At 39.1% G+C, this 19523-nt stretch overlaps 1 protein-coding gene across 2 annotated transcripts in view; it reads left to right on the top strand.

The window, feature by feature from the left end:
• LOC124612507 (protein maelstrom homolog) overlaps nt 1-19129 on the top strand; it is a 105141-nt gene extending 86012 nt beyond the window's left edge. For both annotated transcript variants that reach the window (XM_047140752.1, XM_047140751.1), the window contains exon 14: nt 15863-19129. In XM_047140752.1, the coding sequence (XP_046996708.1) occupies nt 15863-15894 (32 nt within the window). In that variant the 3' untranslated portion in view covers nt 15895-19129. The remainder of the gene's footprint in view (nt 1-15862) is intronic.
• Nucleotides 19130-19523: the final 394 nt, after the last annotated feature.

Genomic DNA, 19523 nt, shown 5'->3' with positions numbered 1-19523 from the left:
GCAAATGGTCTTCTTCTTCGCCAACTCTAAGGTCCTGTTCAACGGTGTTGCCACATGGTACCTTAGCCCAGCCCGCCTCTGTCTCACTGGTGTGCACCACCAATTTTTCGGTATTGGACTCCATGGACCAACTGCACAAGTAAGCCGATGCTTCTGTGGACCACATGGAGCAGGATCCTCCTGCATCTGTGCCCTGTAGTAGCACCTCTGCACCAACTGTCACTCGCGGCCATAGAGTTGACACCCTTCCTCGTCACGACTGTCCTCCAGTGGAACATTCGGGGCCTTCGGTCCCACAAAGAGGATTTACGGCTTCTTTTAGCGTTGCAGCATCCCTTTGTACTCTGCTTTGAGGAAACAAAATTGCGTCCTCACTACAGCTTGGAGCTTCCACATTACTTACCGATTTGTTTTGACCTTCGCCCTGAGGTCAGCATTCCATCTCATGGGGGCGTCATGTTGCTCATATGGGATGACATTCATAATCAACCAGTCTCCCTGCCTACTCATCTTCAAGCTGTTGCAGTTCGCCCTTTCCTTCCCCACCTGACTTTTTCCCTCTGTACCATTTATGTATCTCCGTCATTCGATGTCACCAGGGCAGACTTCCTTCAGCTTATTGGGCAGCTACCTCCCCCATTTTTGCTACTCTGTGACTTTAATGCACATCATCCCCTTTGAAGTTCTCCCAGGACCTGTCAGAGGTGCCCTCTTGGCTGCCCTTCTTAACCAACTTAACCTCTTCTGCCTTAAACACTGGAGCACCCACTTTCCTTTCCGACTCCTCACACACCTATTCCCATTTGGACCTGTCCTTCTGCACTGCCCAGCTTGCCCATCGTCTAGAGTGGTCCGTTCTTTCTGACACGTACTTGAGTGTCCTTTCTGACACCTACTCAAGCGTCCATTTCTTGTGTGCTCTCTGTTTGCTGACTCCTACCCCATCTGCGTGCACGCCCAAATGGCAGCTTACTAAGACTGACTGGCAGCTGTACTCGTCTCGGGCAACCTTCGAAGAACAAGATTTCCCCAGTTATGATGACCAGGTGGACTATCTCACCAACATTATCCTTACTGCTGCAGAATGTTCTGTCCTTCGCATTTCCTCTTTACCGCGTCGTGTCCCAGTCCCTTGGTGGACTAAGGCATGCCGTGATGCAATTCATGCACAGAGACATGCTCTCCGCATTTTGCTGCCTTTACTATGAGGGAGCTCAATAATGCTCTCAGCTCGTTCTGATCCTCTGCCCCAGGGGGGGACAAGGACAGCTGCAAACCAGCGCCATTTGCGACTTCAGTGATGTCAAGCGAGCTCATTGGATGGCAGAGTAGAGGTCTGATGTGTCTTCTAATGAAAGTGGGTTCTGCCTCAGTGCTGGTGATGGTTGCATGTTGGTCAGGAGACGGGCAGTTGAGGACCTGCAACCTGTCTGTCTGCATGCTAGGCACACGGCACCACGAGTTGTGGTCTGGGATGCAATTTTGCTTGACAGCAGGAGCACTCTAGTGTTATCCCATGCGCCTTGGCTGCAAATTTGTGTGTCAGTTTGGTGATTTGGTCTGTTGTGCCATTCATGAACACCATACCAAGGGGTTTTTTTTCAACAGGATAATGCTTATCCACGTACCACTAGCATTGTAACCCAACGTGCTCTACAGTGTGTCGATATGTTGCCTTGGCCTGCTCAATCGCCAGATCTGTCTCCAATCAATTACATAGGGAACATCACCAGCTGACAACTCCAACATCTTCCACAAACAGCATTAACTGTCACTGTAATGAATGACCAGGTGCAACAGGAGACATGGAACTCCATCCTACAAACTAAAATCCGGCACCTGTACAACACCATGCATGTACGTTACATGCTTGCACTCAACGGTCTGGCAGTTATGGTGGTTATTAAATGTATCAGGATTTCACATTTGTGATGGCTTATCTCGTGGTTTCATTAACCTCTTTCTTGCAATGTTAATCACCTAAGTATGTTTCCTAGGCAAATGTATTAATGTATTCCTGAAATTTCATTACTCTACATTAATTGTTTCTTGATGTTGCAATTTTTTTCTGTCAGTGTATTTTGTTTTACTTTTGGTGGATTTTGATGTTATGGTATTCAGTTTTGTTACAAGCGCCTCATGGTCACTAATCCTGGTATTCTTCATGATGCTTCCTATTTGCTCAAGGTGTTGGCTAAGAGGTCGAGTATTTTTTCACAACCATTTACACTTAGTTGGCTCCAGAGTTACTTTTTCAAAACAATTTTCTGAGAAAGCATTCAATATGATTTTGGTTGGTGTTTTATCCCTGCCACTTAAGATCTGTATTTTCACCAACATATTGAGGGTAGATTGAAGTCGCCACCAACTAGAACTGTATGAGTGGGGTAGTTATTTGAAATTAAACTAGAGTTTCCTTTGAACTGTTCAACAACTGTATCATCTGAGTCGGAAGGGGGCGGGGTGAAAGGAACCAATTATTCATCTCATTTGTCAAATATAACCTCTATCCATACTAACATTAACACTCTACTTCAGTTTCACTACAAGGTAAACTACTTCTGACAGCAGTAAACACGCTGCCTCCAACTGCATTTTTTCTGTTCTTTTTCAACACAGGTAGCCCTTTGTAAAAAAAAAAAAAAAAAAAAAAAAAAAAAAAAAAAAAAAAAAAAAAAAAAAAAGGGTAGCTTCAGTGCTTTCTCTTAGCTCTTGGAGCTATGGTCCTTTCCCAATAAAGCTACAATAATTTAAAAGTGCCATACCGATTGTTGCCGGGTCTATCCTCTTCCTGTGTTTGCCCTGCAACCTTTCAGACAGACATCCCACCTGTAGTGTCCCCTCAGACCCTCTAACCTAAAAAATAGCTGCTTCCTGTGTGTAGTGGATCTCTGATTTATTAAGCAGAACTTGAAAACTCACTGCCCTATGATGCAAGTCAAGGAATCTACAATCTACACTGTGGCAGAACCTTCTGAGCCTCATGATTCAGACCCTCCACATGACTCCACACCAAAGGTCAGCAGTCAGCACTGTTGACAATGTTACAAATGGTTAGCTCTGCCTTCATCTTGCAAGCAAGAATAGCAGTATTTGTCGACACCAGAGAAAATCTCATTTGATCCAAAAAGGACATATTATTTGTACTGACATAACCACTAACTGCAGTTGGCTGCACAGTGTGCACACTGGATTCCTTCCACTTTTGGTAGCCATTACCCTAAGCCTGGGACCTGAATAAACTGAAAGAACCAGAGGTTGTAGGGAGTTTTAGAGAGGGGAACGATTGACAAGAATGGGGGAAAGAAATACAGAAGAAGAAGAAGAATGGGTAGCTTTGAGAGAGGAAATTGTAAAGGCAGCAGAGAATCAAGTAGGTAAAAAGATGAGGACTAATATAAATTCTTGGGTAACAGAAGAGAGATTGAATTTAATTGATGAAAGGAGAAAATATAAAAATGCAGTAAATGAAGCAGGCAAAAAGGAATACAAATGTCTCAAAAATGAGATTAAACAGAATTGCAAAATGCCTAAGCAGTGGTGGCTACAGGACAATTGTAAGGATGTAGAGACGTATATCACCACAGGTAAGGTAGATACAGTCTACAGGAAAATTAGAGGGACCTTTGGAGAAAAGAGAACCACTTGTATGAATATCAAGAGCTCAGATGGAAAACCAGTTCTAACTAAGAATTGAAAGCAGAAAGGTGAAAGGAGTATATAGAGGGGTCTGTACAAGGGTGATGTACTGGAGGGCAATATTATGGAAATGGAAGAGGATGTAGATGAAGGTGAAGTGGGAGATATGATACTGTGTGAAGAATTTGACAGAGCACTGATAGACCTAAGTCGAAACAAGGCCCTGGGAGTAGACAATATTCCATTAGAACTACTGACGGCCTTGGGAGAGCCAGCCCTGACAAAACTCTACCATCTGCTGAGCAAGATGTATGAGACAGGCAAAATACCCTCAGACTTCAAGAGTAATATAATTATTCCAATCCCAAAGAAAGCAGGTGTTAACAGGTGTGAAAATTACTGAACTATTAGTTTAATAAGTCACGGCTGCGAAATACTAAAACAAATTCTTTACAGACAAATGGAAAAACTGGTAGAAGCCGACCTCGGGGAAGACCAGTTTGGATTCCGTAGAAATGTTGCCACATGTGAGTCAATACTGACCCTACAACTTAGCTTAGAATATAGATTAAGGAACGACAAACCTACGTTTCTAGCATTTGTGGACTCAGAGAAAGCTTTTGAAAATGTTGCCTGGAATACTGTTTCAAATTCTGAAGGTGGCAGGTGTCAAATACAGGGAACGAAAGGCTATTTACAATTTGTACAGAAACTAGATGTCAGTTACAAGATGGGAGGGGCATGAAAGGGAAGCAGTGGTTGAAAAGGAAACAAAAGAAAAATTCGGAGTAGGAATTAAAATCCATGGAGAAGAAATGAAAACTTTGGTGTGTGCTGATGACATTGTAATTCTGTCAGACAGCAAAGGACCTGGTAGATCAGTTGAATGGAATGGACAGTGTCTTGAAGGGGGTATGTAAGATGCACATTAACAAAAGCAAAATGAGGATAATGGAATGTAGTTAAATTAAATAAGGTGATGCTAAGGGATTTAGATGAGTGTTAATCATCAGGGTGTCTACGACCCGGGACAACTGAGAGATCCGGGAAAAACCCGCGATTTTTTTCACCCAGGAGAAAACCCGGGATATTTTTAGAATTCCGGGAATTTTTCATTGTTTTAGTTTTCAGTTAAATTTTTGTAATTTTGACTAGTAAGAACCAACACACTAACAAAGGATATTACTGTATCCCGCTACTGCAGAATAATACTTCAACAATAAAACATAAATGAGAGAAAAAAACGAAAATAACTTAAATTGCAAAGGAAATGCGCCATATACAACGACACAAGTGCTCATGCAAGCGTCTTCCTGACTGAAAATGTGTCGAAGGCTTTAGGAAGACTATGCAGTGCTTCATAACAACAAATTGCCTCCAATGAGCGTGAAATCGCAACTGTTTACATTCGATTTGTTTTAGCAGTTAACGCGCGGGCTCATGCACATGCGCAGTAGAGTCATGTTTGAGTTGTAGATTCTCCCGCTTCTGTCAACAGGAATGTGGCTGTTGGTTGTGCAAGCAGTCGCAGCAAGCAGCTAGATACTTCCGGGAAAAGGGGGCGCCTAATTCGTATTCTTGAGGGGAAAAAAAACTTGTTTCACAAAGCACCTAGCATCCAGCGCACATTTGCCTATCAATTGGTCATATGATTTTGAAACGCTTCTCTGTTGGTGTTTGAACACATTTTAAGTTGATTTCTGAATGAATCATAGGCTGACTTTTGAATGCATGCATAGTGTACGTGATGTCTCTGTCAGGAGAATCCTCGTCGCACCTAGAAATAAACTTTCCACTGACAAAAGGGGACGGGGCTATACGAGCTGAGTGGAGTAAAGCCGAATGGATGAATGGCAATCGCTGTCTGATTATGTGGCTGATTGGGTGTGGGAATGATCAGCGTTGTTATAATTACTAGAGAAATCCATAGATTCATACTATCAGAATGGAAATAAACGACTGACAGGAATAACAGGTGAGAAAGATTATGTATTATCTTCTCGGTGTGTCCAAGAAAATGAAGTTTTGACAGAAAATGTTTGGCCAGATCGCTACACTAGTAAGGACCAGTAGTACAGTCCCCGGCTACCAGTCGCTTAAGTTCTATTATGGAAGTAACGCGGAAAACGTGTTGTACGAACACGTAAGAATGCCTAACCGGAGAATAATTGCGGGAGAACTAAACCAGTGATTCTGGCAGGGTTAGTGAAGTTAATCGGCGAACAAATTTTGACAGTGGCAGCAATAGCTACAAAATTGGTGATGACAGGATTGTTTGTTAGAACGAGGACGGAGAAGAAACGAGGATATCACACAGATTATGGAAGAATAAGACGATTCCAAATTTATATAAAAATTTAGTAATACTAGTTTTCGATGTCATGCTAGAGAAGCTGGTGCATATGAATGAAACGTGAAACTATTTCCTAACATAAAGCTTTTTGCTTGTAGTAGGCCTAATAGGCATTTGATATTGATACTTATTGGATTATATTCTGTCGTGTTATAAAAATGACCATTTGTGCCAGAACAGTCTTGTTTATTTGGTGTGTTATAAAATTGCTGCCATATTAGAAAGGCCTATTTTGTTTTATCTAGCAGCCAGTGACAAAATAGATGTAATCCGATCGAGAAACCACACCAGTCTTGGGTATTATTTGTATTAACGGCTTTTTCAGTATTAGATAACTACATTTCGATTTTCCATGTAGCAAAACGTTTGACAAACTTTGATGAGGTAAAAGATTCTTTCACAGAAAGGAAAACACGCCATGTAAAGCTGTAGCAGTATTAGAGAGAAAAAAATGCTAGGAGCAGCTAAGGTTTGAAGAAATGTGTAATTTCTTGCTTATCTCTTGTCAGTACTGGTTTTATATATCCTATATTTAATTTTATGACACACAAAACAGCAAGTTATTGACTAATGGGCAATGAAGAGTTCACATTTTCCAAAGAGTTCTTGTTCTCTCGATTACAAATAATCCCATCCGCTATTAATTGCGAGATTTTTTTTTAAGAGAGGCAGGCTGCCAAACCGGCCGACTGGGAGCAGGAGAGGCACCACAGGACATTTGAATTTCGACTCTCCTGAATATAGTTTGGACGTGCAGTAGAAAAATGCTTTATGAAGAGGCATGGAACTGCACTTGGACATACTTAAGACCAAATAATATGTCTTACATTTCCTCAAATACATACGTTTTATGTTTCAGGCTTTTCAGAAAGATGTGCGCTACAAGATGAACATATTTTGAAAATTCGATTTTTTTTAGCATGGACCCGGTTCGCAAATGTCGTAGATCCGGGGCTGATGCGCAGAGCAATCTGAGCTATAGTGGGTAGTCTCCATGTGACCCGTGTTTACGTTCAGTGATTTTGCTGTTTCCCCTTCGTTTACTCTCACGTCAAATGAAAACAAAACGGATATCCGTGGCTAGGAGCTATCAAGTGAATTAAAACACATTCACATAATTACTAAAGGCTGAAATATGTCATTAGTTTCAGATTTTATTTTATTTCCACCTTTCTGACAGTCAAGCATTAATCGCCTTGTGGAACAATGAAGTTATTTTTGTCTGTTTGCTAAAGAAATTTGACTTTTGCTAATCTTTTTCGCAGACGCAAGTCAATGTATCTTAAACGAAATGTTTAATTCCACAGTACTGGGTAGTTTCAACTGTTCGCTGCATTTCAAGTGCACGTTTTCATTTTCTAGCACGTATGGCATTATGCCATAATAAAGAACCTAACATGATATAATACAGTACTGGTGCTCCAAGAAAATTTACATCCTGAAAACCACACTTAAAAGCTTAATATCAGGTTGGGGTCTACGGTACTTCATTGGGAATCTGGACATACGAGTTTGCCTTTAAGTATGCACTTTCAATGTGCACATTTTAATATGGTTCACGAAATTCCGATGCTCTTGCATTATCATCTTTCATTGATGATCTTTTACAAGTACGTACATATGGGCTTCCTACGTCATGATACATACCCAAGCGCGGTGTCGCCTGTTACCTGAGCTCTCTGGCAACTGCTGAAACAAACCTATTTGTAACAGGTCGCGGGAAAATATTACGATTGGTGGTTTGAAAAGCGTTACTTTCAAAGTAAATATCCTTTTACGTAAGTTGAACTACGTACAAGAATGGACCATGAATTTATTAAATCACAAAGCGTTTGACTCTCATTTAACGATCAGGTGTCTGATGACGAACCCTCGAACCCTGAAGATCAGACATTTATATCATTATTAAAAATTTTACAGGCACATTTGTATGATATCTCTTAAAGTGTAACACACGCAAAAAAGATCAACAGTATATGCGAAAGCTTAGCTTCTCTTGCAGCTTGAGACCAATATTTTATGTGAAAGCTTTGCTTTTCTTGTAACAACACTATGTGTATTAATTTAAACTATTAACTTTCCCTGTTTGGCGCGCTACTTAACACTGATGTTGCTATTGGCTGACTACATCACGTGACATGAGTTACGAACGGCTTACAAAAGCGCATTGAAATCTCGGTTTCAATGGTTCGGAAAGTAACATGCGGTGTTTGGTGGATTTTCTTATGTATGTTTTCGTAATACGAAAATACGCAGCGTACATGTTGCTGCACATCAAAGATATTTCCAAAACGTGTCTTTTTCTCTGAGTTTCGTTTTCTAAAGTGCCGGGAAATTGTACGCCCGTGTACAATACCATAACCATTCAAAGGAGTGATAGGGGAAAATATACTGTCATCCGGGAGAAAGTGTGTTTTTAACCGGGAAATCCGGGAAAAATCCGGGAATTTTTTTTCCTTGTCCACGTAGACACCCTGATCATGTAAACCAGGGAGGCTTCACTGTCTGCCACACAGTGGATCAACTTCCCACTTGACCATTATCTAAAAAACCAGCAGAAGTATACTCTGAACCGTTTTTAAAATGCAAAAGCCCACCTCTTAATATTTTCATCTTACTAATATGTTTCTGATTAGTTGTCCAGGTATCTGCTCCATGCAACTTCTACTCTTGAATATGATTAGTTCTGTCATTCACAGTTCAAAATCCCGATGAACTCCAGGCCACTACTATTTATTTTATTAATTTCAACATCCGATTGTCTCCTGCTTCTAAAATAGATACAAGGTAACAAAAATTATTAACCTTTTTATTTTGTTCCCATGTATGTACACTTAATCGGGATTGCTGGTAAGGTATTCTGTTTTTTTGATAATTAATCTTCAAACCTCAATTTTTTTTATTAATAATCTATTACTAACTGATTGCATTTCTGACTTGGATCATCCCCACCTTGTGACATGGTCATCAGCATATACAAAATGGTGTAGATATGTTCCATCTAAAATTTGTAATCTCATGTTGCTACATTTATGACACCAATTCGTCTGTATCTTTATTTAATAATTTTTATAAATATTCATATCTCTTTGTGTTATCAGTTAGAGATTTGCATTGGCTTTTCACTTTGATGAAGTCCTTTAAATACTGACTATGCTTCTTTTGTTCTCTCAAAAGTATTTTCTTCATATTCGGCATCTCAAATGAAATTTTTTTTAGCATTGCTTTTTATTACTCATAAATTTGATCTGAGCTTAGTTCCAATGATTCACCAAATATTCTCTCTATTCCAGTAGTGAAGAACATCCTTATACTTTCGTATTTTAAGTGGTCACTATCATAATGATTCTTTTGATTCTTCTCAGTGCAGTCCATTTTACAGTGTCGTTGTCGTTGTTGTTGTTACTCAAAGTTTACCATGGCCAGAAACATTTCATTTTTACTAGATAGTGCTCTGATGCACATTGGGCTTCTCTGTAAGATGTTAAATCCTTTACTGTAACCATATTTATTTGTGTAATGATAATATAATCTATTACAGATTGTAATTCTTTAGTATTATGCTACCAAGTACATTTATGTTTGTGTTTGAAAATTGTGGAGGCAGTTTTTAAACAAAATGATTCCCAAATTTCAAATAATTGTTCTCTATTGTCATATTTTCTCTCTCCTTGTTTTCCCAGTATCCTGTGTGACTCTGATCCGTACGATCCGTACTTCACGTTAACAATGATAAGTTCTTTCCTTCATGGGACTTTTAGTATATTCTCTGAGAGTGGTCTGTGAAGTACCTTTCTCAGTCTTTTGTATCATTTGTGGGTGCATATATTCATTTCAGCTGTAACAATACATTGTCATAAATTCCCAATTTGATTCTTTTTTAAATATTTTCTTTATCATGATAAAAACTCCTACCTTGTCCCATACAGTTTTGGACACCCCACTCCAAATGTGTACGTGTTAATCAAGCTCTTTTCCTCCTCGACTTTTGTATTTCGTTTCAGAAGCTACAACGTACATTCTACATCTACTCTGTGAACCACTGTGAAGTGCATGGCAGGATGATGCATCCCACAGTACCAGCTATTAAGGGTTTTCCTTTGTCCATCTACATATGCTGGACTGGTATGTGTGGGGTTTTAGTTTATTTCAGAGCCATTTAAAGCTGGTTTCAAAGTAGTTTTTCTCAAGATAGATTCCATCGTATCTTCAGAAGCTTGCCAGTTTGTTTCTTCATCCCTGTGACGCTCTCCCATGAGTCAAAGAAGCCTGTAACCATTCATGCTGTCCTCCTCCGTACACATTCAGTATCCCCTCTAGTCTTATTTGGTACAGATACCACACACTTGGGCAATATTGTAGGCTGGGTTGTATGAGTGATTTGAAAGCAGCTTTCTTTGTAGACTGGTAGCATGTCCCTATTCTACCAATAAACTGATCATTCCATGTCATGTCCATACCAAGTGTTACAGGATACTATTTTTGCTGTTTGGTATGACTGAATATTTGTGCAACTTCGTTCAGACTGTACTTCAATATAGATAACTGCATCATCTGGAAAAAATCTGACTTCACTATTAATATTGTCTGCAAGATCACTAATACACAACATAAACAGCAAGGGTTGCAACACACTTCCCCTGGGGAACACCGATGACACTCTAGCCAAGATAACATGCTTTGTTCTCCATACCGAGAAATCCCCAGTCCAGTCATATATTTTGCCTGATATTCCGTATGATAATCCTTTTGATAGTAAGTATGGATGTGGTACTGGATCAAATGCTTTTCAGAAATAGAGAAATACTGCATCTACCTGACTGGTTTGACCCATGGCTTTCAAGGTGTCATGTGACAGAAGTGCAAATTGGGTTTCACATGGTCCATTTTTTCGAAATCCAAATTGGTTGGCATGGTGGACATCATTCTGTTAGAGATCCTACATTATGTATGATCTCAGAATAAGTTCTAAGCTTCTGTAGCAAGGTGATGCCAACAATATTGGACAGTAGTTTTGTGGGGAATTTCTGCTACCCTTCTTGTACACAATTGTGACCTGTGCTTTCTTCCAGCTGCAGGGCACTGTTTTTTGTTTGAAGGATCTTAGACAGATTATAGTTAACTGAGGGGTAACTTAGCCGCAAATAAGTAGTGATCTCATCGGGCCATGGGGCTTTGAAAACAGCTGAAACCATTAAAATTGAACAATGCCACTGACACTAATATCTATTTTACTCAGTTTTTTGTTAGTAAGAGAATTTAGTTGGCGTAGTACTCCTGGATTTTCTTTTAATAAGGAACATTTGAAAACAGAGTTACTTTTATTAAGGAGCATTTGAAAACAGAGTTAATAATTTACACTTTTGCTTTGCCACTCTGTTTCAGTTCCTGATTTGTCCATGAGTGACTGGACACTAACTTCGATGCCACTAAGAGCCTTTACATATGACATGAGTTTCTTCTGGTTTTGTGAAAGATGTTTGGACACTATTCTGATACGGTACTCAATGAAGGCCTCAAATGTTGCGCTCTTGACTGCCAAACATGTCCGTTCTATATCTTTCTATCTATAGCTTTGTTTTATACCTGTTATGCAGTAGTCTTATTTCTTTATAAATTTCTTTACAGTGACTATGCTATGGAGGATCTCTCTCACTGTTCCGCTGGGTAGATACCTATCAAATTCATGAACAACCATCCTCTTAAACTTGAGCCATAGTTGCTCTCGTATTCCTGGCTTAAAGCCAAAAGTTTAAAGTTCCTCACTCAGATATGACATTACTGCTTCTCTGTCTAGTTTGCTGAGCATATAAATCTTTATGCATGTTTTAGTGCCTCTGTACTTTGGTTTTCATTGTTGTGTTGCTGTAACTGCCCCGTGGCCACTGTTTACATCTCTCCCCTGAAATTGAAGTTATATTTAGTTACTTGATTGGAAACTTTTGGGTGAGAGAGGCCACTCCTCCAGTATTTTTAAACAATTATCTCCCACACTTCCAGGTATAAAATTAATTGTTAGTTATGATTGGAAGTTACAGTTTATAATCATATTCGCTCTGATACTCGTCAGAGTTAGTACTTGGAATAAAAGCTGTGGCCCTGCAGAATTCTGTCGGTGGCAGACTCTGAAGATTCTTAAAATACTCAGAGGCATAATTGTACACGATGGGGAAGCCACCTGGGTGCTGTGACATTCAATCTGCAGCAAGGGAATTAGTGTCCAAGTTGTGTATCAATTTCGCTAAAGTCCAGAATTAAATATCTTAAAATAGAGCATAAACGGCTGTGGTGCAGGCTCTACTGATTTCCCAGGATACAAAGCTCCCTGTGAGTAATGACACACCAAATAATGTTCCAAGCCACAGACAGGGGAGAAGTTAAAATAACCGAAGAATTGAACAAACCTTTTCCATCCAGGAAATAAACGATATTCCTAGTTACATTCCAGTATACATCATCCTCTTGTATGGATGAGATGTTATCACAATTAATCAAATTTCGTTCCTTATTCAAGATGGCAGCTTATAACAATGCTGCTAATTACAGGTCCATTGCAGTCCTACTCTCCACAGTTCTAAATTGGAAGTAGTCATAATTTCCACCATGTGTGGGGTCTGGTACTATCTATTCCAGGTAGTTTTCAGAGAAAGGATTCAGTAACATTTCACAGGATTTCTTGTCACGCCCACTACAACGAAACCTTAATTATTCCAATTCATTGTTAGATGATTAACACCTTGTGTGCTACAAATATGCCCACTGCATTCTGTGGAGAGCGCAGCTTTGCTGCCACCTTTTAATGCTGCCAGGCCTGGGAGACAATGTTCCAGCCACTAACTGTGAGTTGGTTGTGGTGCACTGCCTGGCTCCCTGCGCTGAATATTTAAGAAAGGCTGGCCATGATCGTATCCGCTGCACAAGTAGACATCTAGAGCGTCTGATGGGAGGATCAAAGGTACATGTAAACATATCCAATGCAACCAGGGACAGTGGCAGTTGTATGCATTAACATGTCCAGAGGAGTCAGATGGTTGTAGTATCCTTCAGCTATCACAGTATGAGTAGGAAAATTGATGTACCAGTGAACTAAGATTTTCTCTTAAGAGTTTTCAGTTACATTGGGAGGTGAGTTTGGTGATCAATAGAAGAACCCTGTTACAGTTTTATGCCCACCCTTGATATTTAGTCTTGCCCAATCAATCTCGTATGCAGCTTAAATTTCAGTCTTGGTGGATTTGGGTCTCTTGTCTCCTGTCACAAATTGACCAGCTCCATTACTCATATCCCTATCCTTTTTGTATATGCTTAAATTCCCCCCCCCCCCCCCCCCCCCCCCCAAAAAAAAATTTCACTACAGACAGCTGCAGGCTTTAACCAGTTTTCTTTGGCTGATATAGTGTGAGCAGTGATATTTAGAATCACTTCAAACTCCAGCACTTTGTTGGTAGTGCTTTCAGGATTCTAATACGCTCACCTATGGGAGTCATTTCTTTGGATCTTACTGTGATACTTCTGTGATTCCTACAGCTGTCATTATCTGGACTGGATGAGGAGTCCTCCTGTGCAGTGCACACCTGACCCATTAGGAGGACACTAAAACTATCAAACCTATGACATAAGTCTAGGAAGTCACATCCTAGCTTGTCACAGAACCCTTTGAGTTGTTGGTTAAAGTCTTCCACTCAACTTGGAACTAGGGAGCCACAATCTGTTCTGAGGACAATGCTGCAGATTGTTTTTCGAGCAAGGCTGGTATTCTCAACCCTTTCTGCTAGCTGCTGAAATGATCCACATATAACTTTGGAGCCCAGAAGAGAGGCATCGTTTATTCCAAAGTGCGCCACAATCTTTGCTGGTTGCACTCTGTTCTGTCAGTATCTGATGGAATAGCCACTTCAACTTGCTGATTGAGACCTCCGGACATATAGACTGATGAGTATACCTGGTGTTCCTTCACCATGCATTTGAACTGCCAAAGTTAATAGACCAAGACCCCTTTGCTTTTTCTGCCCCTTGGCACCGGGCAAGCAGATTACCCAACAGGATGAAACGAGTTTCGCTGGCTCACTTTCAGGCTCAAGCTTGTTGATTAGTTGAATGGGTGCACTATCCTGAGTTCTCCCTGACTGGTCTCCCTTGCAAAGGATGCCTAGACCAACCATTGACATATCATTCATAATCAGATGGACAAATAGTGATGGGGCTTGTATTTCAGACAGACAGACATACATACACTGTAGACAGGAGTGCCTTTCTCACTCCTGGTACACAACTCTTGGTAACCCTCCCAACACACCCATTCACAGCAGCTTCTAATCACTAGACAGAAGTTAGAGTGATTTCCAACTGCTTGCGAATAGCTGCCAAATCCTCCCCTGCCTGCGGATGGCAAAGACAGTGGGTCTGCATTATGCATGGTGCAGTATTTCACAGAACAGTAAGCGAATGACGAATGGATGGTGCAGTATTTTACCCAATAGTAATCAAATAACTTTCTTCTAAGCTTGCTGAGTCTCTCTTAATTTGAGTTTGATATGCCATAAATATTACCAGTAGCCTTTTGGAACTTATACAACCAAAAATGAGATACTTTTAAAGACAGCAGAAAACTTTATACAAATTGTGCTGTTTCTCTGAAGTGTTTTTCAGATTATGACCATTAAGAAAATTTGACTGTAGCATTAAGTTACAATAAATTCGTTAATTTAAGATAAATGCAGACAATATACACCCCTGTAAACGAGATAACTAATGTGACATGATAAGCTACCGGGTACTTATTTATATTAACTGTAAACCACAAACACTGATGTAGTATGAAATAGGTTATGCAAAACACTCGCAAATTATGAAAACTTTTGCAAGCCTCAAAGATGTCACATAAATATCTTTTCCGTGTAACTGTGCAATGAAATTTTGCAACCTTAATAGTGAATGAGAATTCTGTGACCAAGTTTCTGAAAAGCTCGGTTAACCTTGTAGCTGATGATATAACATTACACAATATAACACATTCGTGAAAAGTCCAGTTTATGTTTAAAATTGATGATTAATACTACACAGTATATCAAGACTCTGTACAAGTTTATGGTAAATTAAGCATGAAAATCACGTTTGTTTTATGTCAAGTTTGTGTATCTAAGTTTTTGGAATTAATGTGATAACATGTGATTTTACTCACACAAGTGCCACGAATTCACTTACATACTTAAAATAAATAGATCTGCAAATTGCACTGATTGCTGTTTTTCACGAAGTGCCATAGATGAACACTGTAGTTTCAGTAGATCTCACAAAAATAATGTGAAATGCCGGAGCACAACAGACGCATAACTCCGTGGGGGCGGCTGGCATTGTTTCCAACATTTAAGTATCTTTTCTACCAGCTTTTCACCAAGAATTTCATTACTTCTGAGGTATATTGGATGGGTTTATCAAATAATTTTTTTTTTTTTTTTTTTTTTTTTGACGAGAGTTAGGAGCAGGCCAACTGCATAACCTCTAATTTTGGAGGATCATTTGAATTAAGGTTTTCTGCATTTAGATTAGATTAGATTAATTATTCATTTATTAATTTAAACTTACCCTATGTAAATAGCTTTGTTAAACAATTGTCCATTTCTATTTAATTTTCTTGTTTCAAGATGCTGATTTGTTGCTAAATTCAATCTGGTATAGCTCAATGATCTTAAACAAATTTTCATAATCTACATTTCTGCTTTTGTGCCTGATGAGATTTTATTTCTAGTTCTGTATTTGTTTTCACACTGCCTCTCTCTTTCTCTCGCCTATCTAAACTTTGTAACTTCTTAACTGTTCAATAAAATATAGTCTGTTTCATGAACTAATTTATTGGTATTTGTATTTCAGGTCGTGGCTTGTGTACATATCCTAACAAGTAAGAAGTTCAAGGAAGATAATATATGTACTTACATAAATGGGTGTGTGTGTGTGTGACAGAATTCGACTGAATTCAGGAACACCGTGTAACTTGCAGATCAGTATGAATTCTTTGTTGTTAGAGGTTGTGATGTGTGCCAACCCTTTTTCTGTTTATAAGGCACATATAATTTCTGTTTGAAGAGTAATATTTATTTCATTTAAACTTCGAAACTTCAAGTGACAAATCAGACACGTTCCACGAGGTGTAGATTTATTGAATTTGACTAGTACCTTTCTTCTGGTGCATATGTAGTTAGTTATTATTTGTTATGCTGCTGCTTTGGTAAGCACATCTAAATTTTGTTTGATTCAGTATTGTTTTCTCTTCTTAACAATTTGCAACTCACAATGCCTATTTTAGGCAGTGATTAAACTATCATCATGCTTAAGGTTCCCTATTTTACAAAGAAGATATGTTTGTTTTTGCTTTAAATATGTGACTGTAGCACACAGGCTGTGGTACTTATAAATTTCACTAAATTCAGTGTACCTGTAAGTAACAGTTACCAATGTGAAAGATAATTCGTGTACCTTGTCATTCAACAGTACAAAGATTTTATACATATAGTGATAAAAGATTTTTTTTTTTTTCCTTTCGAAACCTTATTTGGCTGCTTGAAGCAATAAATTGACTTTCTCAGAAAGATATAGTTCAACAAATTTCACAAATGATGGGGCTTGTAAGTATCTTTCTTCGTCTCAATAACTTACATTTAAATAGTTGTACATTTGGAGTCCAAATAAAAGAAAAATTTAAAGGTATGATATGATACAAAACAAAACGATCGCATATGGCATGTAAGAGACAACATCCGTTGAAGGCATTTCTGCACAGTCTTGCTTCACTGAAGCTAAACAAATGAGTTTGATGATGGTGCCTCTTGAGCAGGGATTATTTATTTATTTTTAAAGCAGCTCGACGGTGCAACATATAACATACAGGGTGTACATAAAGTTTGGGAACACTTTCAATTATTTATTGCACAAGAACCAAACATTGTACAGATATCATACATATATAATTTTGAAGAGAAACCCTGAAAGTTTTTTTTTTTTTTTTCCCATGTATACTGCCACTTTGTAGTTTGGTAATTTGCCTGTAGTCAGCACTAGTCGCAAACATGACGAGTTCAGGTGTAGAGCGAGCTTTCTGTATGTTGGAGTTCGACAAAAAGAAGTGTGGTACAGCTGTTCTACAGATGTAAGAAGCCACCAACAAGGAAGCCATTTACCACTGGCACAACAAATTCTTTAAGATCAGTTGCTTGTGCCTGGCAAAGAGAAATGGACATGCCAGTGTGAGTGGAGTGAATGTGAAGTGGGTACGAGAGACATGGCTGATGCCTCAAATGCAATTGGACTCTCCATTCATCTTTCAGCTGGATGGGGCTCCACCCCATTTTCATCGTGAAGTTCATGGGTACCAGAACATGGAGCTGCTGCATCGATGGATTGGTCGTGCTACAGGAGACAGCTATTTCATGAAATGGCCTCCCCGATCACCAGATCTCACTCCCTGTGACTTTTTTCTGTGAGGACACATCTAGTGTATGTACCTCCTCTACCATGTGATGTAGCAGAGCTCCGGGAGAGAATATGGGAAGCGACTGCCACAGTCAACGGTGCCATGCTGGGATGGGTAAGGCAAGAATTCGATTATCGTATATATGTCTGCTGGGTCACTCATGGTTCGCATATCGAATGTTTGTAAAAAAAACTTTTAGGGTTTCTCTTCAAAATGCAGTATGTATGACAACTGTACAGTGTTTAGTTCTTGTGCAATAAATATCTGCAAGTGTTCCCGGACGATATGCACAGCCTATATTATCATAACTTATTTTTCCTTAACATGCTCGTAATCTTTAACACAGGGCATGCAGAACTATTACTGATTGTGTTAAATGTTACTCCAGTTGCGTAAAGTAGTTTCACAACTAGATTTGATCTCTAGGCCATTTCTGGGACGTCAGTGGCCAAAATAGGAGACATGCTTTGATAAATTATTGACCACTTGACTCTTTCCTAAGCCCCAAAATCCATACATGTTATAAAAATGTGTGTGTTTGTTTTCCGCATTTCCTAAACCACCTGGTGTATATCAGCCAAACTTGGTGCACACACATATCTCAGTGTTGGGCAACAGTCACTGTGGGGGTTAGAAACATCTACCTATTTGTAATTCAAGAGATATGTCATAGACAGTGAGAAGCATGAAAAACTGCCACATCATGCGTGGTATTTAATTTCATGACTTCTCTGCTACTGACTGTTTTCAGACAGTATCCATATATGCCGCTGAATGTACCTTTAAAATTGTCTCATTGTATGACACACAGATCACAAGAGATGTCATAAAAACTGATATGTGATGTGTGAAAAAACGCTGCATCATGCCTGAAGTTTTTATGCATTTGTTAAGTAGGGTTTGTGTGTCCAAGGACAACCAGGAAAAACCTGGAAATTTTTTAGAATTACAGGAATGTTCCATACCTTTAGTTTTCACTTAAATTTTTGTAATTTTGATGGTAAGGACTGAGATATACTTCAGCCCACTACTGGAGAATAATGCTGCAGCAATAAAACATAAGAGAATAACAGTAATTTATTTGCCAAGAAAATGCACCACTTACAACAAAACACAGTGCACACAGAATCATCTTTTGACAGCTAAATGTGTCAAAGGCTTTAAGACAAAGACATGCAATACTTCCTAACTACAAACTACTTCCAATGAACTTGACGTCACAACTCTTTACATGAAGCTCGTTTGAGCAGTTGCGAGTGGGCTAACACGCATATGCAGAGCTGAAGTTATATATTAGTGGTGTCTTTCCCACTTTTGGCTACTTGAAGCGCAGCTGTTACCTATATAAGCAGTATAGCAGCAAGCAGCTAAATGCTACTCAGAAAAAATTTTCTGAGCGGTCCGAGTTGCAGTGGAGGGGTCTCCACATGACCCGTTCTGACGTTTCACAATTCTGGTGATTTCTCTATGATTACAGCTCTCATATCAAATAAGAGCAAAATGTATAGCTGGGGATGGAAGATATCAAGTGAATTGAAATATATTTTCTTAATTACAGAAGACTGAAATACGTTATAAGTTTAAGTTTTCTGGTTTTGTTTTATTTCCACCTTATTGACAGTCAAGTGTTAACCATGCAGTGTAACAATAAAGTTATTATTGTCAATTCACTAGAGAAATTTGGCTTTTATTATTCTTTTCCACAGAGGCAGGCTATTGATTTGAAATGAAGTGTTTCATTCCGCACTATTGGATAGGTTCAACTGTTCGCCGAATTTCGAGTGCATATTTTCATCTTCTAGCACTTATATCATTATGCTGTAATAAAGAACGAAACATGATAATAAAGTACTGATATTCCAAGAAAATTAGCATCGAGAAAACCCCAAGTAAGGACTTACTTCATTGTGAATCTGGACATGCAAATATGGACTTTAAGCTGAATTGTGCAATTCAGTATTGTTTACAAAATTCCGATGCTCTTGGTGTATTCTCTGCTGTTATGTTTCCTTTATGACATAATGTAAGATCTCTTAATGCTATATATGCACAAACATACGTAAG

This window comes from Schistocerca americana, chromosome 4 (assembly GCF_021461395.2).
Source record: "Schistocerca americana isolate TAMUIC-IGC-003095 chromosome 4, iqSchAmer2.1, whole genome shotgun sequence".
Taxonomy (NCBI): Eukaryota; Metazoa; Arthropoda; class Insecta; order Orthoptera; family Acrididae; genus Schistocerca; species Schistocerca americana.
This window is presented reverse-complemented; position numbering and strand designations above follow the sequence as displayed.